This window comes from Balaenoptera borealis, assembly GCF_965194805.1.
Source record: "Balaenoptera borealis genome assembly, chromosome: 7".
In the NCBI taxonomy this organism is placed as follows: Eukaryota; Metazoa; Chordata; class Mammalia; order Artiodactyla; family Balaenopteridae; genus Balaenoptera; species Balaenoptera borealis.
The window spans coordinates 112,596,611-112,621,928 of record NC_138864.1 but is presented as its reverse complement, the minus strand read 5'-3'; the positions used below and the strand labels follow the sequence as shown (position 1 = coordinate 112,621,928).

At 46.9% G+C, this 25,318-nt stretch overlaps 1 protein-coding gene and 1 long non-coding RNA gene across 4 annotated transcripts in view; one reads left to right on the top strand and one right to left on the bottom strand.

Moving 5' to 3' along the window:
* Positions 1-8,709: 8,709 nt before the first annotated feature.
* Positions 8,710-25,166, top strand: FAM180A (family with sequence similarity 180 member A). 3 transcript variants are annotated; one of them, XM_082398104.1, is made up of 4 exons: positions 8,710-9,155; positions 15,753-15,809; positions 19,738-19,838; positions 21,387-25,166. In XM_082398104.1, the coding sequence occupies exons 1-4, from the start codon at positions 9,080-9,082 to the stop codon at positions 21,729-21,731; spliced, it is 579 nt and encodes a 192-aa protein (XP_082254230.1). In that variant the 5' UTR covers positions 8,710-9,079; the 3' UTR covers positions 21,732-25,166. The 3 variants fall into 3 exon arrangements, with proteins under 3 accessions (XP_082254230.1, XP_082254231.1, XP_082254232.1); XM_082398106.1 differs by lacking the exon at positions 8,710-9,155 and adding an exon at positions 13,814-14,884; XM_082398105.1 differs by lacking the exon at positions 15,753-15,809 and having other exon boundaries at positions 8,726-9,155.
* LOC309631583 overlaps positions 23,127-25,318 on the bottom strand; it is a 38,059-nt gene continuing 35,867 nt past the window's right edge. The window contains exon 10 of the long non-coding RNA XR_014246382.1: positions 23,127-24,075. This is a non-coding gene — a long non-coding RNA (uncharacterized lncRNA). The remainder of the gene's footprint in view (positions 24,076-25,318) is intronic.

The following is a 25,318-nucleotide window of genomic DNA, read 5'->3' as shown; positions in this document are numbered from 1 at the left end:
ACTTTGGAGCAGAAACTGTAAGAACCAGAGTGTGGTTTACATGAATCTTTTTCCCTCTGCTATGAAGACCAAACAGTGCTTCATATAGAAGCTGCTCCACTATCCAGGATCCCAGGACAAAGACAACATGGAGTAAAGCCATGGCCAGCTCAGGATGCATGTGTCGCATGAGTGAGAAACAAACCTGTATTATTGTTGTTGTGAGCCACTGAAAGTTTGGGGCTATTTGTTAAAGCAGCGTAACCTTGCAAATCCTGACTAATAAAGTTAATATCCAGTCCTTCCCTGCCTGATTACCCTGGGACTCCTTGTGCAAATTACACCACCTTCTCCTCAGAGCATTTCACACCACAAGAGGCTTCTCAAAGAACTCATTTTGCCTCTCCTCTCAAGGTCTCCTGCCTGCCTTATATCTGTTTAGTAAATGAGGAGTCTCGACATCTGCCCTGAGGTGCCCTTCTGGTTCAGCTTCTACAGAAACTGTTTGGCAGTTCCACTTGCTAAAAAAGGAAAAAGTAGTAATCTCTCAGAGGGCAGAGCCACTGCTTATGTTTTCCCCAGAGTGGCTTGAACATGGTAGACACCAGTGAATGCTTGTCATCTGGGATAATTCTGAGAGGAATTCACAGCGTTCTTAGCATAGTCAGAAAACCTGAGCAATCGATGGGAACACCGAGAACTTGTTCCATCCAAATCTCTACTTATGCCATGTCCCTGTTTTAGCAACCTCCCTCAAAAACAAACAAACAAACAAACAAAAAACCCTAGAAGCAAAGGGTATAATTGGTTATTTTTAATCTGAGAAAGAAAAAGATCCTGGGCTGGACAAGTCAAGCTACCTGCTGGAGAATGGAGACGAGGCAGTCATCGGGTCGATACAAAGCCAAGTAGCTGACCCGATCACACTGCAGATGTTTTAGTGACACGTAAACCCAGCTTCAGAGGCTGTGCCAGTACAGCCTGGTCTTGACGGTATTTCCACTGGAGGAGAGGTCTGGCCCATTTTGTTCAATTGGCCCATCAGTCGGTGGGCCACCTTGACTCCCCTGTATCACTGCTCCAGCTGGCAGAGCTGGCAGCACCTGGCTATTGAGGGCCCAGGTCAACACAGGAGCCGAATTACCCCAGTGTTCCTTTTGCTCAGTGCACGTTGCAGGGGGACGGCCTGGCCTGCCTGGCACAAGCCTGCACGTACGACTGAGCCAATCACGTTGGCAACCTTTGAGGGCCGACGACATTTCTGCTTCGGAGGCTGGCACTTCATAATTACAGCTATGTTTCTGTTGTCGTACCAAATTACCTCACTTAGAGCCTTAAAATAGAATCCAGCCTAAAGTTGCTGACTGAACAAACAAAGAGGGAGGCTTCTCAAGACTCAAAAGCTGGGTGCTGAGCCAGAGGGCAGGGCTGCAAGCTCGACCCAAAAAGTCCTAACTGTGAAAATCCTATGACTCCTCTCTTCTCGCCTAGTGATGAAGACTGCGCAGTGCCACAAAGCCATCTGCTCCCAAACTAGAAATGCGAATTAATTTGCAGTTCTGTCTCCATCATGCTCCCACTCATTCATGCACTCATTCATTCATTCATTCAATAGTTTATTTACTTCCTCTATGAGACCTACTCTCCCTGCCCTCCAGATCACTCTCCCCAGCCTCTCTGCTCTGGGTCTAGGAGGCTGACTTCTACAGACCACATCATCAAGCTCCCTTGCCCTCTGGCTGCCAGATGGGTTAGGCTGAGGGGAGCAGGAGATGGAAATTAGAAAGTGGGAGAGGTGCGAGGTCAAGGCCTTTATTCCCCTGTTCCCTCCCTGATCGGCCAGGGTTTGCAGTAGTTGCATTCTGCTACCTGGGCCATAGCTCCTGGCAGGTGGCCCCTCTGCTGCAGATCATTGCAAATGGTTCATTTCTTCCCCTCATCCCTTCAGGCCCAGAAGTGGTGTATGAATTTTCTAGAGCTGCGGTAACAAAGTACCACAAACTAGGTGGCTGAAAACAACAGAAATGTATCGCTTCACAGTCCTGGAAGCTAGAGGTCTGAAATCAAGGTGTTAGTAAGCCCATGCTCCCTCTGAAACATGTAGGGGAAACTTCCTTGCCTCTTCTAGCTTCTGGTGATTGCCAACAATCTTTGGTGTTCCCTGGCTTATAGGTGCATCACTCCAATCTCTGTCTCCATCACCACACAGCTGTCTTCTCCCTGTGTGTCTCTGCCTATGTCTCCTCTTATAATGACACCAGTCAGATTGCATGAGGACCCACCCTAATGACCTCATCTTACCTTGAATACATCTGCAAAGACCCTATTTCCAAATAAGATCACATTCACAAAAACGGAGTTAGGACTTCAAAACATCTCCTTGGGGACTTCCCTGGTGGTCCAGTGGGTAAGACTCCATGCTGCCAATGCCAAGGGGCCCAGGTTTGATCCCTGGTCGGGGAACTAGATCCCACATGCCAGAACTAAGAAGCCCGCATGCCGCAACTAAAGATCCCACATGCCACAACGAAGATCCCACGTGCCGCGACGAAGACCCAGTGCAGCCTAAATTAATTAATTAATTAAGAAATATAGGGACTTCCCTGGTGGTTCAGTGGTAAAGAATCCGCCTTCCAATGCAGGGACATGGGTTCAATCCCTGGTCGGGGAGCTAAGATCCCACATGCCCCAGGGCAACTAAGCCCTTGTGCCACAACTACTGAGATCGCTCACTTCAGTGAGAGAGCCCGCGTGCCACAAACTACAGAGCCCACGTGCGCTGGAGCCCGTGCGCCACAACTAGAGAGAGAAAAAACCCGCACGCCACAACTAGAGAGAAGTCTGAGCACCACAACGAAGAGACCACGCGCTGCAACAAAAGATCCCGCATGCCTCAACAACTCGACGCAGCCAAAAAAAAAAAAAAAAAGAAATATATATATATATATCTCCTTGGAGGACATACTTCAATCCCTAACAAGTGGTAACAGCCTCCCACCATGGCTAGTCCCTGGACTGCTCCCTTAATCCTTTCACTCCTTAATAAATAGTCCCTTCATTAGAGTCTTTTCAATTCCTTTTTAGAAAGTGCCACCTGTTTCCTGCCAGGACCTTGACTGAGACCCCTATTGCCTGGCTGCCCTAGAGCACCTTGTAAGTGCTCTGGGAGCACCTTGTAAGTTACTGGGAATACAGTGGTGAGCAAACATTAGCACAGTCCCTGCCTTCATAGGGCTTACCGTCTGCCATTTCATTGGCTGAATCAAAATATCACAAAGTAAAATTGCAACTGGGATGCGATACAAAGGAGAGGTTCACAGAGCCCTGAACATGCTTAATCGGGGAGTCACTCTAGTCAGGGAGGGCTTCCCAGGGAGAGGACACCGGAGCCAGAATGTGGAGGATGAATGGAGTCAACCAGATAAAGAGGGGATCTTAAGGTACTCCCGCCCCCGGCTAAGGGAGAAGACCCAGAAGAAGGAAGCCAGTGTCCCTATTTCCCCCCAAAGGCAGATCTACCTTCGTTCATATCCTAATCCATCCACAGGTGACTCTTCTCTCCAGGAAGAATTTACACTGTCTCCTGTCCTCACAGCTGCAGACCCCAGCAGAGAACTCTGGTGCAGAAGAGAGCACCCAAATCAGAGAGCAAGAGGCCGTCCCCAGGTCTACAGGTAAAGAGCAGCAGCACGTCGCAGAGGGCATGGCAGGGAGCAAGCGCCCTGGAAACCCAGGGACAGAGACGGCCAGCGCACACGTCAGCCTCAACACACCCAACACCGAAATCACCGTGTCCGTGAAAGCAGCGCCTCCCGCTCTGTGTTCCCAGACTCACTGGGGACACCCCAGCATGTCTCATCTGCTCCCCCTCTCCCTCACTCAGCTCCTCCTCTGAGAAATCATTGTGTGTGTCTGATTTTACCTCCTCAATCTTTCTCAAACCCATGCTTTCCTCTCCTTCACCACTAGCTCCTGCCCTGTTTCAGGTCCTTATGTCTCTCCCTAAACTTTGCATCCGCTCCTTCCTTGACTGGTCTCTACCCTGGCAAATCCACCCTCAACAGCACAGCCACCAGAAAGCCAACCACCTCGCTCCCCTGCGGGCGACCCTCCCTGACCACTTCCTCCCAGGAGGGTATAGTCCAGGTGTGAACAGGCCCTGCCTTCCCGCCAGCCTGTCTCCCACTGCCCATCCCTGATCTTCCAACAAGGCCAAACCCCTTTAGCTCCTCGTACACATCAAGTCATCTCTCCCCTTCTGTGCCATTTTTCAGGTTGTCCCATCTTTCACTGTACCCTCTCCCACAATCTAGTTACATCCAGCTCATGCCTAAAATCTTGATTCAGGTGTCAACCCCTCCAAGAAGCCTTCCCTGACCCCCCTCCTCTCTCATTTCCCACCATAGGATCCTCCATTAAATCTAATATCACGTGCTCTAAATCTCTGTGGAGCTATTTCCCGCAGTAGAATGAAGATCCTTGATGGCAGGAACCATATCTTATTTGGTTTCCTATACCTATTGCTCCAAAAGTAGACGAATGAATGAGTGGAATGACAATCAAATGGGGGTTGACTGGGCCACTTCTGTGCTAAAGTCAGATGCCCTCAAAATGAACAGAATTCCCCCCCCCACTCACACACAACTATCACTATTACATGGGTCCCCGCTCAGCTCTCCCTCTACTGATCATTCTTCCAACCTATAGAAGCTGCTTTATTGGTATTTGTTTCATCTCAGTCCCTAATAGGCAATATATGGAAGTTTCTACCATACAGTAGTTGTGTGACCTTCGTTATTTATCCTTTCTAAGCTTCAGTTTTCTGTAAAATGGACTCTATTACAGCATCCACTGAACAGATTTGCTGTGAACATTGAATGAAATAAGGTGCATGGTCAGAACTCAGTAAACGGTAGATGTCACTAAGCTGGAAAATGGTGCTGACAAGAGATACACAGGTAGGTGCAGTGGGAGTTCAGAGGTGAAAATGGACTTGACAACTGTTGCCTTAAGTAGAACATCCCTCCCCCCAAAAAAGTATTTTACACATGATCAGTAGCTGTGGGAAACTCCACTGTTGTGGGTTTACTGTGCTGTTACAAAAGGCAGTGCTTGCATTCACTTGCCAGTCTTAACCAGCGTGCATGGAATTGCAGCAAGACCAAGAAAAACATGGAGAGAGAAAAAATTCAGTGTGTTAGGCCAAGGTTTCCCAAGACTTCCATCAGGCTCCTAGAGAAACTGTACACGTTCGCCTCCTGCTGCTGGGGTGAAGTGGTGGGAGAGAGGGCCTGCCTTATCAAATGAAATGAGTAGCAAACACATTTGTTCCCAGCCCAGATCCAAAAGCTAATCCTCATCCTAAGCTTAGTAATTAGTAGGTGACAGTTTGATGATTGCACTTGTAGATGAGAAAGTCAAGGACTGGAGGCCAAGACTGTGCTTTCTGGTCCTGGTTTCCAGGACCAGTGGCCAGGCCAGTCATGTCCATCTTCCCTCCCCAGCAACCTCCTCGCTCATGGGAGTTCTCCTGGCAAGAGAACAGGGGGAGTGGAAGCTTTCTCAGCTTCAGCATCAATCAACAAACATTCAAGGGGCAACTGCAAAGTACCCAGTCCTCTGCCAGGTCCTTTGGGCCAGCTCTGCAGATTTAAAAAGGAAGTACACTGAACAGCAAAGGAAACCATCAACAAAATGAAAAGGCAACCTATGGAATGGGAGAAGGTATTTGCAAATAATGTATCTGACAAGCGGTTAATATCCACAACATATAAAGAATCCATACAACTCAATAGCAAAAAAACAAACTGATTTTAAAATGGGCAGAGGAACTGAATAAACGTTTTTCCAAAGAAGAAGTACAAATGACTAACAGTTACATGAAAAGATGCTCAACACCACTAATCATCAGGGAAATGCAAATCAAAACCACGATATATCACTTCACACCTGTCAACAATGGCTATCATCAAAGAGACAAGTGATAACAAGTATTGGTAACAAGAAAAGGGCAGCCTTAAGCGCTGTTAGTAGGAATACAAATTGGTGTAGCCACTATGGAAAACAACATGGAGGTTCCTCAAAAAATTAAAAATAGAACTTGCGTATGATCCAGCAATCCCACTTCTGGGGATATATCCAAAGAAATGAAATCACTATATCAAAAAGATATCTGCACCCCCATGCTCATTGCAGCATTATTTACAATAACCAAAAACTGGAAACAACCTAAGTGTCCATCAACAAATGGATAAAGAAAATGTGGTATGTAAAAATAAAATGGACTATTATTCACCTGTAAAAAAAGAAGGAAATTATGCCATTTACAACAACATGGATGGACCTTGAGGGCATTATGCTAAGTGAAATAAGTCAAAGAAAGCCAAATACTATATGATCTCACTTATACATGGAATCTTTTTTTTTTTAATTTATTTATTTTTGGCTGCGTTGGGTCTTTGCTGCAGTGTGCAGGCTTCTAATTGCGGTGGCTTCTCTTGTTGTGGAGCACGGGCTCTAGGCACATGGGCTTCAGTAGTCGTGGCACATGGGCTCAGTAGTTGTGGCTCGCAGACTCTAGAGCACAGGCTCAGTAGTTGTGGCGCACTGGCTTAGTTGCTCCGCGGCATGTGGGATCTTCCCGGACCAGGGCTGGAACCCGTGTCCCCTGCATTGGCAGGTGGATTCTTAACCACTGTGCCACCAGGGAAGTCCCTATACATGGAATCTTAAAAAACCAAACTCACAGAAACAGAAAACAGATTGGTGGTTGCCAGAGCTGGGGGAGGGGGGAGAAATGGGTGCAGGTGGTCAAAAGGTACAAACCTCCAGTTATAAGATAAATAAGTTCTGGGGGTGTAACGTATATCATGGTAACTATAGTTAATAACATTGTATTGTATATTTGAAAGTTGCTAAAAGAGTAGATCTTAAAAGTTCTCAACACAGGAGAAAAAAAAATGTGTGACTATGTAGGTGATGGACGTTAATTAAACCTACTGTGGTGGGCTTCCCTGGTGGCGCAATGGTTGAGAATCCACCTGCCAAGGCAGGGACACGGGTTCGAGCCCTGGTCTGGGAAGATCCCACATGCCGCGGAGCAACCGGGCCCGTGAGCTACAACTACTGAGCCTGCGCATCTGGAGCCTGTGCTCCGCAACAAGAGAGGCCGCGATAGTGAGAGGCCCGCGCACCGCGATGAAGAGTGGCCCCCGCTTGCCGCAACTAGAGAAAGCCCTCGTACAGAAACGAAGACCCAACACAGCCAAAAAATAAATAAATAAATAAATAAATTTAAAAAAGAAAAGAAGACTACTGTCTTTAAAAAAAAAAAGAAAAAACCTACTGTGGTCCTCTGGCTGCAGAACCTGCCCTCTTACCTTCTAGCCCAGCGCTGCCCAGTGCAGTAGCCACTGGCCACATGCGGCCATTACTTGAAGTGCGGCTGGTCTGAATTGAAATGTGCTAAATGTGTGAAATACACATTGGATTTCAAAGACTTGGTATGAAAAAGGAATAGAAAATATCTTCTCAAAGTTGTATTGATTACATGTAGAAATTATAATATTGTAGATATATTGGGTTAAATAAAATGTATTACTACAACTGATTTCCCTGTTCCTTTTTACTTTCTTGACATGGCTGCTAGAAAATTTTGAATTACATTTGTTTCTCGAATTATATTTCCATTGGAGAGGGCTGTTCTATATTGACCTCATAGTTTGCTTCAAGCATTAAATCAGTGAATACAATGAGAGCACCTAGCACAGTACCTGGAACAAAGTAAGCACCCAACAGCTATTCCTAATACTAGAAAGATCAGTGTTTTGCAAATGGTGTAGCCAAGTTTTCTTTTTCAAGCAACTTCCTCTAACAGATAAAAAAGCACTTCTGATTGAAGCAAAGGGGTGTCCCTTCCAGCAGCTCATTCACCCTGGCACCACCTCCACAGCTTGGAAACCCACAGAGTGAAATCAACTTTAAATATCCTGCAAGCTTTAGCATGGTACGTCTATAATTTCAGAGAAGGCGAGGAAGTGGTATTGGACAAAATCAAGGTGTCTATGGCAGAACTTTAAAGATGGTCATGGATCTTAAAAGTTCTCACCACAAAAAAGAATAATTAAGTGATGCAATGAATTTGGTTGCTCAAGCCATGGTGGTAATCATCTCGCAACAGAGAAGTGTATCAAATCAACACGCTGTACACCTCAAACTTACACAATGTTATATGTCAAGTATATCTCAATAAAAATTAATTAAGGCCAAAAGAATGATCTTGGAAAAACACTACCATTTTGCTTGAGAGGATCAAAGTGATTTGCTACAAGATCTAGACAGTCCAGAAATCGGGGGGTCACGAATGTGAATGGGGTCACCTGTGGGCCCCTGGATCATCACCTGCCTACACAATCCCCACGCACCACGGCAGCTCTCTCCTGCTCCTCACTAGCGCTAGCTCCAGGGAAGGGAACAAGCGACACTCAGCCCAGACACCACAATGACTTTGCTGTCCTGAAGGCAACTCTGGTCTCAGTCAGCCCCGGCATCTGCCAGGCAAGCCACCTGGCTCTTGCTGCAGCCCTCGCCCCTGGTGCTGGTGTGTGTGTGTGTGTGTGTGTGTGTGTGTGTGTGTGTGTGTGTGTGTGTGTGTGTGTGTGTGTGTGTACGGGGACAGCGGCCAGCTCTTTGCCGGGCTCTCTAACAAGTTCCGCAAGTCTGTTTGTTAAAGAAAAATTCCAGTGGGTGCATCCAACACATGGAACTCAAGTACAGAAATTATATTTATCCACCCCACTGCCAAGGAGATCACATGCCCCGTGAGTCACTCCAGATGTGCTCAAAAACACAGTCTCTCTGTGGAAGCCCAGTCCCCCAATCCCAGAGAGAGTAGGATTAACAGAGGTCCCGCTCCTGTTCTCCCTAGGAGGCAGCCCTTGCCTCTACCCTTCTGAGGCAGGAGAGGGCATCTCGGCAGGTCTGAAAAGGAAGGGGAGGTAAGAACGATATCGTCACACTGGGAGGACCAGTACGGGCATACCTGTAGCTCCTGGGGTCCCACTGGGTCTGAGGGCGACTTTTCACCTTTTTGGAGGAAAAGATGTGTTGGAAGACGTTGCTGCTTCTGCTGTTGTATTATGATGCTCAGGCCACTCTGTCGCACAGGTGGAGCAGGGGTGAGTTGCTTTTAATTTATTTGTCTGCTTGATGCTCATTCTTCTTTCTTCAATACAATTAGGAATTTGGGGGGAAGAAAGGAGAGAGCAGGAGGAAATTAGAAGCCCTGCACCCTCCTTTTATCTCATCTCTGCCAATTGCTTTATGCTTCTCGACATGCTAGAAGGTATTAGAAGGTGATGGGGGAAATGACACCAAAAACTCAAAGTCGCTGAGGGAACTGGGTCGAGGGGGAGAATGCGGAGAGCATCCCTTTCTGACAGGCCAGAGGGAAGTCATCTTTGCTTCGTAGAATGTGCACAGACTCCCTTGAGTTCCCCCCAGGCTGCTGCAGCTGGGCAGGGCGTGCGGAGAGCAGGTGCTCGGGACTGATACTGACATGAAGGGACTGGGGGTGCTGACCGGCAAGAGGCCTGCTACCTGGAGGGAGCGGGGTGTCCACATGGAGGGCCCCACGCTGCTTCCTGAGCAGGAGTGGACACATCTTTCCAGCTGGAGAGAGCTGGTCCAGCAGCAGGAGAGGACGAGTAGCCCCTCAGCATCCTCGTGTCTGCCTGGCAGCTACCGCCCTGGCCAGCCCCCTCGGAAAGGAAGGAGCCCAGCAAGGCTGCTCCCCACGGCCGACTTCCTTGCTCTCGGGACACAGCTCCTGAGAGCCGGCCTGGCATCTTTTTTGGCTCCCGTGGGCAGACACTGGCAGCACCTCCAGTCAGTGAGGGTTTATCACTTAGGAAGCAAGGGACCAATAGTGCTGACTGCTCCACACCGATCTGAACTGAAATCTTTCCACTGCCTAAAGTCAACTGAGGTCTCTCTCCTGGAAAGAACTGGAAAAAGAAGTCAGGCTCACTGGTGTTTCCAGAGATCCAAAATAGGGTGACAACTGCACAGCAGCAAGAGGATGAGCCCCCTGGTTCTCAACGAGAGTGTCAGGGAAGGAAGGAGCGGCCAGCCGGGGCACAGGGCAGATGTGAAACGGGGGAAAGAAAAAGCCAGTGCACTTATTAGGGTTTTTATTCCCTCACTTGTAAGCACCTCCCTGCTCATCATGTGCACAAACTCTGAGGGCAACACTCGGAAGCACAGAGCAAAGAAACCTTGGCGCTGTGTTCTGCCACTTACCCCTGTGTGACACTGGGGGCCTTCCTTAATCTGCCTATTGAAAAAGGATGATAATATCCACTCTTTAACGCACAGGCTGTTAGAAAGCCAAATGAGATGATTTGCTTTGTTACAAGGCTTGTAAACACAATAGCCGCATGATGAGCTATCCTGCAAGGAACTCCCAGATTTAAGTTCTGCCTCTAATTGGCTGTGTGATGTCTGGGAAGACTTAACCTCTCTGAGCTTTAGTTCATGAACAGGTAACATATTAACAGTAACAAAAACTGACCCTCACTGTGTTGTCATGTGGGGGTCATATTGAAAAATGTAAATAAAACGCTTTGTAAGTGATGAGGAGCTATATAAATGTCAGCTATTACCTACTACTTAAAAAATGAAAAAATTTCATTAAAGAAAGTCTGAGGTTCTCAGCAGAAAACCTATCGGTTCTATAGCAACATCCTGAGAGCAACTGCTCTGGCTTCACCCCTCCTCACTGGGGAGGGTCTGCCCCCCAATAATGATAACAATCTGTATAAAGACACAAGGCCAACACAGCTGAAATAGAGGCCATGGTGAGGCAGCTGATGTTAAGTGCTGGATTAGCCGTTCATATCAGTGTTCAGGGCCAACACATGATGCAGAGCCCTTCCAACCATCATCGAAAGTCTTCCACGTAGTTGATTTTTTTTTTTTTCGTTTTTAACATTTTTTTCTAATCATGAAAGGAATACACAATTGCCCTTTTTTTATGACGGAATGGGAGTCACACCCAGAGAAAAACCAATTTTTCCAAATGTATTAACTGTTCCTTTCGCCTGCATCCTTACCCCAACCCTGCCCCCCACCCCAGTGCTAGGCCTAATTTAGAAGAATTCCCTTTGGAAACAGTCAGAGGGCGACTTCTCCCTACAAAACCCTCCTCCTCCATCCCCCTCAGCACCACCCCCTGCCTCCACGGGTAGAAACGTGGAAATAAACCCAAAAGGAATACACCCTGCCCTCAGGACATCTTTTTTTTCCTACCGTTCTCCCAGCCTCTCCCTTGGACACGCTCTCTAGGATTCCGCCCTGGGAGGCAGCTCCCTGCGCCAGGACGGCTGCGCCAGCCCCACCGACTTGATTAAGACCAAGGGCCTCACCTGTGGTTAGCGAGGCCTCTGGGAAGCGGACACACCCGGCCCAAGTCCCAGCCCCACCCAGGTCCTGCCGGCACACCGCCTGGGGGGCTGCAGGGAACTAGCCAGTCTTTAAAAAAAACTACACGTATTATTTCCTATAAGTATCTGAGTTTTATTAAATACATATGTCATTTCTTTGAAAAGCAGTTTCATAAGGTAGGGTGGCCCTTCAGTGGTGGAATGTATGTCATCTTCAGGTGTCCAGTTTAGCGCTGTGTGTGTTTTCAGTCGTGAATATTCCGTGAAGGGAAGGGCCCCGGGTGGGTGTTTTCAGTAAGTGTCAACTGACTCACCGGTCCAGCATGACTAAGTAGCCACCTCATTCACTCCATGGTCACTGCCTTAGGAGGCGTTATTCTGACCACTAACAGGTAAGAAAGCTGGAGGATGGGGGAGAACTTAGCACTCCCCAGATCCCTCAGCTGGAAGCTTAGAGCTGGATCTCACTCCCCCAACCCAGTCTGCAGAGGCAGAGCCTCAATGTCCTCATCCACGCCCCTGCATCCCTTCCAGGTGCTCCCCCTGGGCGGTGGCACATTCTGGCCAAGGGGAGCCAACTCACAGCAGCCCTTTCAGAAGCACTCCAGAGGACCCCAACACACGGGGCCAAGATCCTGGCTCCCTCAGGACATCACTGTGTTTCCAAAGGGCTGGTCCAGGAGCAAAAAAGTAAATGACATCAGTAGGATCTGGCAAAAGACCTTTTATAAATGAGAGCTTTTCCTTTCCACACCCACGGTCATTTCCATAGAGTTGTGTCAACTGATTCATTAAAAATATGGTTGTATTTTGGTATGATATGGTCATCCTTTGGATGGATGTGAATCCATTGGAAAGGATGTGAATCCTTTCCAATAAGCTCTTTGGTACAGATGCTGTGCACAGTTGCATGGAAACCATGGTCAGCCTTAATACTGTTCTGTGTTTTTTAACCTATTTGGGAGATGGGAGGGAAGAAGAGATTTTTATCCCAGGTTATAAAAAGTCAAAGAGAAGATTAGGCTCAAAGCAAAAATAGGCTCTTCCATTTAGGGAGGCTTCTGCCTATACGTCTGGGCAAGAAAGCTTGAAGGAGGTAAGGCTTGGGGAGCAAGACAGGTGCAGGTGCAAGCCTTGACTGAGATAATTAAAAGTAGCTTCTCTGGGTATGAAGGGAACCCTTCTTTACTGTTGATGGGAATGTAAACTGGTGCGGGCACTATGGAGAACAGTATGGAGGTTCCTTAAAGAACTAAAAATAGAGTTACCATATGATCCAGCAATCCCACTCCTGGGTATATATCTGGAGAAAACCATAATTTGAAAAGTTACATGCACTTCAATGTTCATAGCAGCACTCTTCACAATAACCAAGACAGGGAAGCAACCTAAATGTCCATCGACAGAGGAATGGATAAAGATGTGGTACATATATACACAGCGGAATACTACTCAGCCATAAAAAAGAATGAAATAACGCCATCTGCAGCAACAGGGATGGACCTAGAGATTATCATACTAAGTGAAGTAAGTCAGAGAAAAACAAATATCATACGATATCATTTATATGTGGAATCTAAAATATGATACAGATGAACTTATTTACAAAACAGAAACAGACTCACAGACAGTGAAAGCAAACTTATGGTTACCAAAGGGGGAAAGGGGTGGGGGAAGGATAAATTAGGAGTTTGGGATTAGCAGATACAAACTACCATATATAAACTAGATAAACAACAAGGACCTACTATTCAGCACAGGGAACTATATTCAGTATCTTGTAATAACCTATAATGAAAAAGAATATATATGTATAACTAAATATATATGTGTGTGTGTGTGTGTATATATTCACATGTCTGAATCACTTTACTGTACACCAGAAACTAAGATAACATTGTAAATCAACTATACTTCAATTAAAAAAAAAAATCAGTTTCTCCTAGACCCAAACAGGGGTTCCTCATAGATAAAGGGAGGGTGTGATGGAGACAGGAGACAACATCTACTTTCTGATAATTATCCAGGACCTGTAACTGCAAATAAGTTCTAGAATCACTCTGTTAAAAAGAGAAGGGTGGGCTTCCCTGGTGGCGCAGTGGTTGGGAGTCTGCCTGCTAATGCAGGGGACACGGGTGTGAGCCCTGGTCTGGGAGGATCCCACATGCCGCGGAGCAGCTAGGCCCGTGAGCCACAACTGCTGAGCCCGCGCGTCTGGAGCCTGTGCTCCGCAACAAGAGAGGCCGCGATAGTGAGAGGCCCGCACACCGCGATGAAGAGTGGCCCCCGCTCGCCGCAACTGGAGAGGGCCCTTGCACAGAGGCGAAGACCCAACACAGCCAAAAATAAAAATAAATAAATAAAAATTTTTTAAAAATTAAAAAAAAAAAAAGAGAAGGATTTGGTGAGGCACTCTGAAAACAATGGAGTTGAGTAACAAGGAGAGTGAATGTGTTTCTATGGGATTGTTTATTCATTCAACAGTCATCGGCAGGATTTTAGGCACTGGGAATACAGCAGTGAACAAAACAGACAAAATCCCATGCCCTTGTGAGCGGACATCCTAGTGAAAGGAAACAGACAATAAGCACATATAGAAATAAAACATCTGGTTCATTGGATGGCAATAAAGTTGGGACAGATTAGAGGGTATAAAGGATCACAAGTTTAAATAGGAGAGTCAGGGAGGGCCTCACTGAGAAGGTGACTTGAGACCTGAAGGAAACACAGGAGTGAGCCATGCAGTCTCCGGGGAAAGAGTATTCCAGGCAGATGGAACAGAAATGCAAAGGCCCTGTGGCAGAGGCATGCTTGGTGAGCTCAAGCAACAGTGAGGAGGCCTGCAGCTAGAGGGGCATGAGCCAGAGGATAATAGCAGATGAGTGCAGAGAGGTAGTAAGAAGTCAAGTCGCGTAGTACCTGGTGGCCATCTGAAGATCTTTGGCTTCTACTCTGAGGGAGACGGAAAGCCATAGAAGTTTCTGGGCAGAGAATTGACATCATCCAACCTATGTGTTCACAGAATTGCTTTACTTGCTGTGTTACGAATACAATGAGGTGGACTTCCCTGGCAGGTCCAGTGGTTAAGACTCTGCGCTTCCACTGCCGGGGGCACGGGTTCGACCCCTGGCAGGGGAAGTAAGATCCCGCATGCCACGTGGCATGGCAAAAAAAAAAAAAAAAAGAATACAATGAGGAGGATGAAGATGGAAGCCAAGGATGGAAACAGAGACACCATTAGGAGAAATGTTCAAGGTTTGGACCAGGAGGCTAGCTGGGATGCGGTAAGAAGTAGCCAGATTCCAGATATATTCTGAAGGTAGAGCCAACAAGATTTGCTGATTAGTGGGGTGTGAGATGTGAAAGAAAGAGAAAAGGCAAGGATGACTGACAACTCCCAGGTTTTGACCTGAGCAACTATGAGAGATGGGAAGACAGCAGACAAAGCAGGAGATGCGGAGCAGGTGTGACGGATGGCGGGGGTTGGGACTGGGTTGGGGATCAGGAGAGACAACTATTACGAATCCAAAAGGAGACTCCCACAGGCGGTTGCATATCTAGAAGTCAGGCCCAGAAATACACAGCAGAACACCCGTACAAAGTCAGTGTGGCTGGTGAGAGGGGAGAGACCCAGGCTGAGACCAGGAGTCTGCAATGCGAAGAGATGGATGAGGAGGAAGAGTGGCCAGCAAGGGGGTATTTTTTTTTAAAGAAGCAGCAGCAACGTGTTTTCATGCTGGCTTGAAAGATCAGTAGAGAGGGGAAAATTAACGACGTGAGAGAGAAAGGTGGAAAGGTGAGCGACATCTTTATTGGAGACCTCGTGCACGCGGGGAAAAGTTGGCTCGAGATAAGAGCAGGGACACGATAACAGAAGGGAAGTCAGAGGATCTGGGCAAGAGGCCGGTAACTGGTTTAAGGAGAAAGGAGGAGGTGTGAAATCATCATCCATTTCATGCTGAAATAGAGTGAGAGGAATCAGGAAGTATGGGTAATGGTCAGGCAGCATTTCGGGCCCCTCCTGAGAATAACGATCACGAATTTCAAGTGAGACCATTTAACCCAGGTGCAGATGTGGAACAGGTAAAGAGATGGGGTGTGCTTTTGCCTAGTGACTGCAAAGGAACAAAGAGGGAGCAAAGGAGATGAGGATTTGTGCAAGAGAATGATCACAGGGCTGTAGAAATTTGACCTTGTATATCACATTATCAGCCAAAGTTAGAGATTTGTTTAAATATGTGTGATTCATTTAAGAGTATGTTTTATACCATACGCATTCATTCATTCCTAATTAACTACATGTATCCTTCCCGGGGTTACACACAACTGAAGAACTCCCAGTCTTGGGGCAGATGCACCTACAAGAAGATAGCGTGGTTCACCCTCTTGGTGAGATTGGGGGTTTTTTGTTTGTATGTTTGTTTGTTGTTTTGTTTTAATTTTTATTTTATATTGGAGTATAGTTGATTAACAATGTTGTGATAGTTTCAGGTATACAGGAAAGTGATTCAGTTATATACCTATACATGTATGTATTCTTTTTCAAATTCTTTCCCCATTTAGGTTATTACATAGTATTGAGCAGAGTTCCCTGTGCTATACAGTAGGTCCTTGTTGGTTATCTATTTTAAATACAGCAGTTGGGTTTTGAAGCCCTTGAGACCTGGATTTTAATCTCAGTCCTATTACAAACAAGTTGGGTGGCCAAGGGCAAGTTTCTTAGCCTCCAAGTTTCTTCATCTATAAAAGGAGATGTGAATGTTTACCTCACAAGGTACAGAAGGAAAGCACCAAGCATGCTGACTGACCCACAGTGAGCTCATAAGCTGTTAGGATGTCTGGGCTCCACGTTTGAACAACTTTGGCCTGAGGTCCAAATGTGTCTCTCAATAGAAGACACGGACAGAACACGCTAAGATACATGAATCCCTGGATCCAGTTCCTGAACTAACTTAGTGCATGTGGCGTGAACTTTAGCAAGTAAATTTTTTGTTTCATGCGGGTTGGTCCAGTGTATCACAGATACTCAATGTCCCCTGAAGGCTCATGAGTCCGGGGGGTCGGGGAGGAGGGGCTGGCTCCTCTGCCCAAGGCTGGCCAGTACAGCAGACCTTCATGCAAGGCCATGGGGGTGGGGGGGGGGTCTCTGGTGTCCCCTGATCACACCGAGTGGTCCTTGTGGGCATATTCACAACCTGAAGAAATAGCCGGAGTGTGGGCTGGGTGTGGAGCGTTAAGTGAAAAAGGAAGAAACAAATCGGCCTAGTTTTACACCAGGCAGAAGACACACAAAGTCAGTGATCTTAACAACACCGTCCCAGCAGCCTTCCTGCCCAAGGCTCCGCACTCAGGTGGTGCCCAAGAGGGAGTGGCATCTTTCTGCCAGTCTCTGCCTCCCCACCCCGTTCCCCTCTCTCCCTTCTCCCTCCGAGAGGGTGCAGCTGCTAACAGCCGTCCAGCGGGAGCGTTCAGGCCTCAGAACTATCAGCCTCACAAAGATGGGGCCGCTTATGATCGCTCCCAGCGAGGAGGGAGCCGAACTTAAACAACCTCATAAATTTGGGAGATGGGGCAGAAGGGAAAGGAAGGAAAACCAGCAAAGGCTGAATTGGAGAGTCTCCAGGGATGTTCTGTTTGTTGTTGTTGTTGTTTTAATACCTAGTTTATTTTTAAAATCATTCCAAAATGTATATATTGAGACTGCACTCAGTATATATATTGAGCTCTAGGCAGACACTGAGGTCAAGCAGAAGCATAAAATTCATTCCCTCCCAGGAGCCAGCAATAGACAGCAAGATGTGAAATGTGCAGAAAGGATGCAAGAAGAAGATTAAAAAGAGAATTAAGGAGATGGAGAAGGAACAAAACAGTGTACAGTGGGGTCCCAGGGAAAGGCTTCCTAGGGGCACGGGGCTGTTCTTCTAACCACGTGGGAGCCGGTCTGGTTTAAAGGTTCGCATGTGTACCTCTCGGAGTTGGTCAGCTCTCGGTCGGGCCATTTGCATTCTGGCAGGGTCCAGCCTCTGTCATTATGGACAAGGACATCTGATCTGGAGTGGCTGGTCGTTTAACTTCTTACCTGAATGTTTCGACGTGGGCCAGACACAGCTTATTTCTCGCCCACCACCAGCAGCATCTCCAGTGGAGATGAATTCCGGTCTCCAGACCTAGCCTCATGCACAGGAAGTCAGACACGGGCAGCTGCCGAGACGCCTGCCCCAGAGTTGGCTGCACGTAACAGCCCAGAGGGCCATAAAAGTCCCTGCCCCACACACACCATCAAAGCAGCCACAGCAACGTGAGGGGTACCTGTGGAAGGTGGGAAGAAGGGGGAAGGGGTCCATCTGTGGGACTCCGGTGCTCCCCACATATACTTTCTGAAGCAATAATCAGCCCTAGTCCAGAGGCTGAATTGTTTTCTAACAATCTTCCTCAAACTGTGTTATTATTTTAAAAATTATGAGAACAAGGGCTCTTGGAAGCAACGTTTCCATTATTAAGCCCAGCTTTGCATCAGGAAGTATTTTCTTCCCAAGTCTTGAGAACTAGGGGTCCACCAGGGGTGTGCATGTTAAAGGAAGTGGCTGTTCGCAGAGAAGCAATTGAGTGAAGTGCGTGTAGGTCTGGCCTTGAATAACTTCCCGGGAGGCAGCAGAAAGGGCCCCGTGCAAGGACCTTGTTCCCTCCTATCCCCTTCACCTGCTGCAGTGTGAATTTTTTTAAAGGGAACAATACCTTTCATTTCATAATAACAGAGAAGACATAAAGGAGTTGCTCTCAGATCCTACCTTGAAAAGGGGTTTCATGGTAAGAAGGAATAGGCCACATCTTGGTCCAGGACCAGTTCTGGTCCTAGTGTCACCTCCCACCAAGGAGAAAGAAGGGTCAAAGTACACCCCTCCTTGTGCCGCCACTCTCTTGTCTCCGAGAACATGAGGGCCTTGGTCTCTTCAGATGCCCTATAAGGCCTCATCGGATGGGAGTGAGTTCTGAATTCTAGCCGGGAACCAGCTGCTTGGCGGTGGGTCTGGGTAACCCAGTGGTTATGGATACTGCCTGCCCGTTGTAACACCTGGGAGCTGTCAGAAGTCCTGATGCCTACATCCACCCCATAGATGCCCATGAACTGGCCTGGGAGGCGGCCTTGGGCATGCAGGTTCATAAAGCTCCCCCCAGGTGATTCTAACGCACAGTCAAGGTTGAGAAGCATTGGGCTAAATCGGGAGTGTCCACGCGGCAGGAACAGGTCCTTCTACACAGCCTTGGGTCAAGCACCTTCTCACTGTCAACCTAGGCAGCCATTAGAAGTACCTAGGAAGCTTTCAAAACGTTTACTGTCTCAATCACATCCTAGTCACTGAAATCCGAACTACTGGAGCTGGGACCCACACACCCTGGGTGACTCTAATGTACCGTCAAGGTCGTGAACCTGCGGAGTAGGAGATGCCTCGCCCTCCTGAGCTCCACCTGAGACCAGAGGCAGAGGCTGCGAGTGAGCAGAGGCTAAGGCCTTCTCAAGTCCTAAAGTCTATGATTCTGTGGGAAATGGGCACTTTTCTGGCAAAGAGAACAAATTCTGCTAAAATTCTGGGCCAGGAACTATCGCTCTGGAGTCTGTAGGCTCCATCCCCTGAGATGGTCTGCGGAAGCAGGTCTACCCCTCTGCCCGTCAAGGCCCCGGTCAATGCAGGGATGTGGTCTGCCAACAGCTGCACCTTGTGTGTGCACCCTGGAAACCTGCCAGGCTATGCTGCACAGGCCTAAACATGAAAGCACATTGATCCAAGCCCCTGAGGAACTTGTGGGCTAGACAATAAATGGATTACAGAGAAAGCAATATTACAGCAATACTACAGCCAACCAGCTTTTCCAGGAGGTGGGAGATTCCTACCAGTGAGCTTTTCAGGAAATGTCCTTTACGTTGAAGATGTTTCATTCTTATCACTTCTAATAGAAATCCTTGTTTATGCAGTTCCCTTCTTCAACACAGTACTCTGGACATCACTGGACACTATCTTGATGGCCCAAGGGCGCCATTATCAAGAAGCAGAGCTGTCATGTATGGTTACGCAAATTGCGCTTTGCACAACTTCAGGGGGCCCTACTTACCTCGAGGTCTCACCAATTTTTACAGTTATTGCCCAGTTTTCTGGTAGATGACAACCAAGTGTCTTGAAGAAGCTGCCCCTTTTTCTCGCAGCTCCACCACCACTTGGATTCAGTCACTTTCAAGACTGGATGGCTAACCTTGGGGTTCACCCACGGGAGAAGCCAGTGCACGCAGCAGCCCCACGAGCTCACTCTTTTTTTCTTTCAGCCGTGCTCTTCCCTGCCGCCCACCGGCCAAAGAGATCCTCGTCGGTGCCCTTGAACCCCATCCTGCAGAGCTCCCTGGAGGAAGTAGAGCTGCTCTATGAGGTAGGCAGAGGGGAGAGTGGGCCACTCAAGTAACTCAAAAGGCATTGCTCCTTCTCTATGTTTTTTGGAGAAGTGACCTGAGTCCCTGAAAATGATGGACCTCTGTTGCCCGGGGACTGGCCTAGACTTGTGTGTGGAGGTTGTGGAATCCTGTGCATCCCAAAGGAAAGTGTTCCTCGTACCCTCTTCTCCTTTCCCGCATGCTGTCCCAGGGAAGGATGGCATTAGGGGTTTAGTCGAGGCAAAATTAGAGATTTAGGCTTGGCCCAGAGGTGCCTCTACCTGCACCCAAGCAACAGAGTGGGGCAATATTCCCCAGCCAGAGCTTTAAGACAGGACTCATCAGCAGTGCCCAGGCAACGCCAAACCTATTGTGTGAGTGGAGTCGTGTCTCAGTAACCTCATACTGTGACAGCCCCATTTTTGAATCTGGGGCTGCCCCAAAGGCTCTGTCCCTCTGCCTCTCACACCTCTGGCACCAAGACCCCACTTCTCCTCCAAACCACAGGTAAATTTCCCAAGGCCGCTTGGTTTGGTTCAGAGATAAAATTCCAGGTTCGAGACCTGAGCTTTAGTTCTGGTTCTGCCGCCCATCAGCTATGTAACCTTGCATAAGCCACCATTTCTCCCTGGGCCTGAATCTCCTCCGCTGTTAAATGAGGGACTCCAAGATCGCCAAAGTTCCCCTCCTGCCTTGACGTCCTCTGACATCCTGCATGTACTAGAACTGTCTGACCAAGAAGGAGACAGCCTGCCATAGTCAAGCAGCTGAGCCAGGCAGAAGATTTCAAATCCTGCCTCGGGGAACAAACTGGAAAATTCATAGCCTCTGCCAGGTCATGAACACGGGAGTCAGAGCAAGAGACCTGTTTTAGGAAGATAACAGACAGTAGCATGCAGGATGGATTAGAGCCGGGGGAAGCCGGAGACAGAGGGGAGAGTTAGGACTCTGAGTCTAAATTGTACTGATTAGGTTCCTGATATGAGCCTGGCACTGAGCAGGGGGTGCCTATGACAGACCTCACCCCTACTCTTAAAGAACAGTCAAGAAATGAGGACAAATCTCTGTAGCACACTTAATTCCTAGCACAATTCTCTGCATCCTTCTAATTCCCAGCTTCTGATTTTACATTATCCAAAATAGTCAGTTTGTGCTTTAGAAGATCTTTGGTGGGTGGGAGGGAGGAAGGAGAGAAGGGGGTGATTCGGGACACTAGAAACAACAAAGAGTCACTTAATAGTGGCTTTGTGCCAGGCACAGTGATAGATGTCGCTCATATTTGTCTTATTTACTCCTCACAACATCCCAGTGAAGTATTGTTGTTATTAATCATTTCACAGAGGAAGAAAATGAGGCTGAGAGAAGTTAAGTGACTCATCCGAGGTTACACAGGTAGTGGGGAAAGTCAGAACTGGGACCCAGGTCTCTTGATTCCAAAGCTCTTTGCAAGCCACCTCCCTACATGAACGCATGCGATCATGAATCCAGTGATGTCCTCAACAACAATGAGTGCCTCATGCTTTTCCACACCCCATGTTTCTCCCCAGTTCCTGCTGGCTGAACTTGAGATCAGCCCTGACCTGAAGATCTCCATCAAGGACGAGGAGCTCGCCTCCCTGCGGAAGGCCTCGGACTTCCGCGCCATCTGCAATGATGTGATCCCCAAGAGCATCCCAGCCATCCGGCGGCTGAGCGCCAGCCTCTCCAGCCACCCCGGCATCCTCAAGAAAGAGGACTTCGAAAGGACAGCGCTGACCCTGGCCTACACAGCCTACCGCACAGCCTCGGCCCAAGGGCATCAGAAGGCTATCTGGGCCCAGTCCCTCCTTAGCCTCTTCCATGCCTTGAGGCACGACTTGATGCGGTCCCCATGTCCCAGAGCATCTCCCTGAGAGACCGGCTGGCACCAGGACCACGGAGCAGGGACCAGCACACAGTAATCCAGAAATTCTTCATTCTCTACTCCGTTTACAGAGACCAGCCACAAAACACATACCACCAACTCAGAGCAGCAAAGATAAAATAAGAAACACCGATGCCCTTTGCCCCTTGTAACTTCTTGACAAGCATGAGATTGTGATTCATATCATAATGTGACCTGGGCTGGAAAAAAGGGCTGGAATGGTAATTCAAGATGCCTCCAGAGGCTGAATGGTTTGCCTGGTGAATTGCAGGAGTCTAAGATATGCTTTAACATTGAGTGACTGTAACACAAACACCCAAGAGTGAGGACAGAGCCAGGAGAGACATAACAGAAGTTTGGGCATGGTGGGAAAGTGGGGGACAGATTTCTTTGGTCCTAAGAGATCAGGGTGCTGGATTGAATGAACATCTTTCCAAAGTTCTGTAGTAAGATATAAAGAAACTAGAGCTATAGCCAAATAAATACATTGTTAACCAAGGATATACTTCTCAACTTTTCCAAAAGTCCCCAAAAAGAATCAGTCAGAAAATCAGTTATGACCTATATATCTAGACTCTTCTTTCCTGAAGGCTGGTCTAATGTAGAGGAGAAACATGAAGGGGGCCAACAGAAATGCTACTGTCATGCCTTGCCTTTTGAACAGAGAAACCAAGCTAATGCAGAGAGGGTCATCCTAACGAAAGAGGTGGCACCAGTGCCACGGCCTGCCTATCCTAATGCTAAAATTATTTAGCATCATCAGAGAATTAAGTGCTCCAAATAAAAATGATTTTCAGATGACAGAATTTTACCCTTTCAAATACCAAAACTTTCATTTTAGCAGTATTGACTGGATATATATGAAAGCCAGTAAGCTTGAATTTAGTATCTTGGAAACATTCTAATGAAGGAGTTAGATGAGATCATCTCTAAGATTCCTCTATTTCTGAAATTTTCACAAGCATTTAACTAACTGTGAGATGTTACAGGGAGGACCCCTGGACCTGAGATGTCTCTGCTGGACTGTTTGTATCAACCCTGAAAGGTCCCAGGCTTTCTTAACTCTGAATCTGGTGTGAGTTTTTCCTGTTGCCTTCCTCACTGTCAGGCGATAAAAGTAGCAATTTTCTTTGCTACCAACATAACTTGCCCTTTGCAATTTGTTCTTTCTTACTGGGCATCGCCTGAAAAATAAGATAGCAAGTCTTGTTATAATTCCACATTAAATAAGAGTTAATAGATGAAGGTCCCTGCTAGGAGTAAAGCACCTGGGTCCTAATAAAGATTCCTCACCAGCTCAGAGATCTTTCCAGTTTCTCCGAGGTTTACAGCTGGGTTCTGGAGGCTAAAGCTGCAAGAAGTCTTATCTTTGAATAAACAAGGATTCACTGGGCTAAATTTTTTATTCTGAAATGGGTATTTAACAATTGCCACTGAATGAAGACGAAAGCTGGTCTGGACTTCTTTAGAATCTTTGAATAAGTGAGCCTTGCCTAGCAGCGCAAGCTGCATGATCTTTTGAAGTAATACCAGGATGCAGGAACAAGGTGTTTATCATCAGAGAAAAATCCCACTTTGCATCCCGATGTTCTCAGGCTCAGAAGATTAATCAGTCTCTCTGGTTCTCATTCCCTGGTTATATTGCTCTTTTACCTCCCTCAAATACAGACTCTGATATATGCTTTTTTGTTCAATTTTTCTCTTTCTAAGATTGCATGTTCTCTGTGATGTAGTCACTCCACTTGCCTCTTTCTTTTCAGTGTAGTTGGTGTCTCTGCTGTTCTGTCTTTGGGTCCTGTTCTGATTATCTTTATATCCATTCCTCGAGGCATCTCCCAGTTTCTTCTGCTGCCTCTACTTGCCCGTACTCTGTTGCTCACTGTCTCCTTTGGGGATCACTGTTTGATTAAAACAAAGTCAAGACAGAGGTACAGACAAGTTTGGAATTGCCCAGAAAGCAGATTAGCCTCACGGCCTACCTTCAGTATTTGTGCTTTTCCTGGATGTGGGCTGGAGAGGGGGGTCAGCAGGGCCTCAATCCCTAGACACTGGGCAATACTCTAACAGTCAGAGTCTTGCATCCACCCTGGCGCTCCACCCCTATCAGAACGGATCTGAGAGCTTTCTTCTAGTCACCAGGAGGAAAGACCCACCCTTGTCGTCCCTGCCTACCATGTTAGGATATACATGGCTGCACCCAGGGGCAGGAGATCCGTGAATGGGAGGGTGGTTCCCAGGACCAGTGATAGCAATGGCAGTTCATTCACCCTGCCACAAAAAATTAAAGGCACTTTTGTACGGATAAATTGGGTCCACACTTATGTGGCAAGCAACTGAAAAAAAAAAAAAAGAATTAAGAAGGGCACAACCTTTTTAAAGACAAATGAAAATTTCATTTTTAGTAACTAGATACTTAAACACTATTTTAGGCTGAATACAAATGAATTGTTTACCCACAAAAAGCTTTATAGCAATGACTTCATTTACAAGCAAAATCAAATATTCTCCTCACCGCCACCCCAAAACCCGACTCTTTGCCCAGTGAGCAGTAAGGGAGTAGCCTGGGCAGCAATAGACTCTCCCATTTTGCCTCATTAATGCCACACTGCACACACCACCATCACAACCCAGTTACATTTTGTCATATTTACTCAAAGAATAATTCAGAGTGTGACATTAGTAGTGGAAGCTTGCCTGTGACTCAGTGGAACCCTTCTGCCATTTCTAGACTGCTGGGAAATTTTAGGATCTAAAAATTCTGCAAGTTTCCTCTATAGCTGGCATTCTCATGGCTACCTCTGGTGTCACTCAAGAGACATTGGAAAACATCTATATGCTGAAACCTTCATTGCTCTGTCATCTCACCTTGAATCTAACTAAAGGAGAATCACATAAGTGGTAAATCACATAAGTGGTAAAGGCCAGAGCACTGGCCTAAAATTAAATGCTTGTTAAATGACTTTACACAGTGCCCCTGACTTTCCTAACCCATTTTAATATCTTTCAGTTTTTTATTGTGGTTAAAAAACACATCATATGAAATTTACCATCCAAACCATTTCTAAGTGTACGGTTCAGTAATGTTAACTACATGTACGTTGTTGTGTGACAGAACTCCAGAACTTTTTCATCTTGCAAAAACGATACCTATGAAACCACAACTCCGCTTTTCCCTCTCCCTCCAGCCCCTGGCAACTACCATTCGACTTTCTGTTTCTAAGTGTTTGACTACTTTTGATACCTCATATAGGTGGAATTTGTCTTACATTTCTTAAGCAATGTATAAAATTTCCTTAGGAAAATGTTTTCTTTATCTAAAAAGTGGATAGAGTCCTGAAGGAGAACTACTGGTCTTACTATGTCACTCACATAATTTTATTTAACAAATATTCACTTATGGTGTAATAAAAATGTCATGATCGAGTTTCCAGGCTTAATGGAATCTTTATTATCTCATATTATCTCACCAAGGAATTTGAAGTGGCTCATGGGTTTAACAGAGAATGTTGACTTCCACAGCTGTTTATTTGTACCCAGTCTCTTTGATATTTGCCACCAAAACATCACACATGTGTT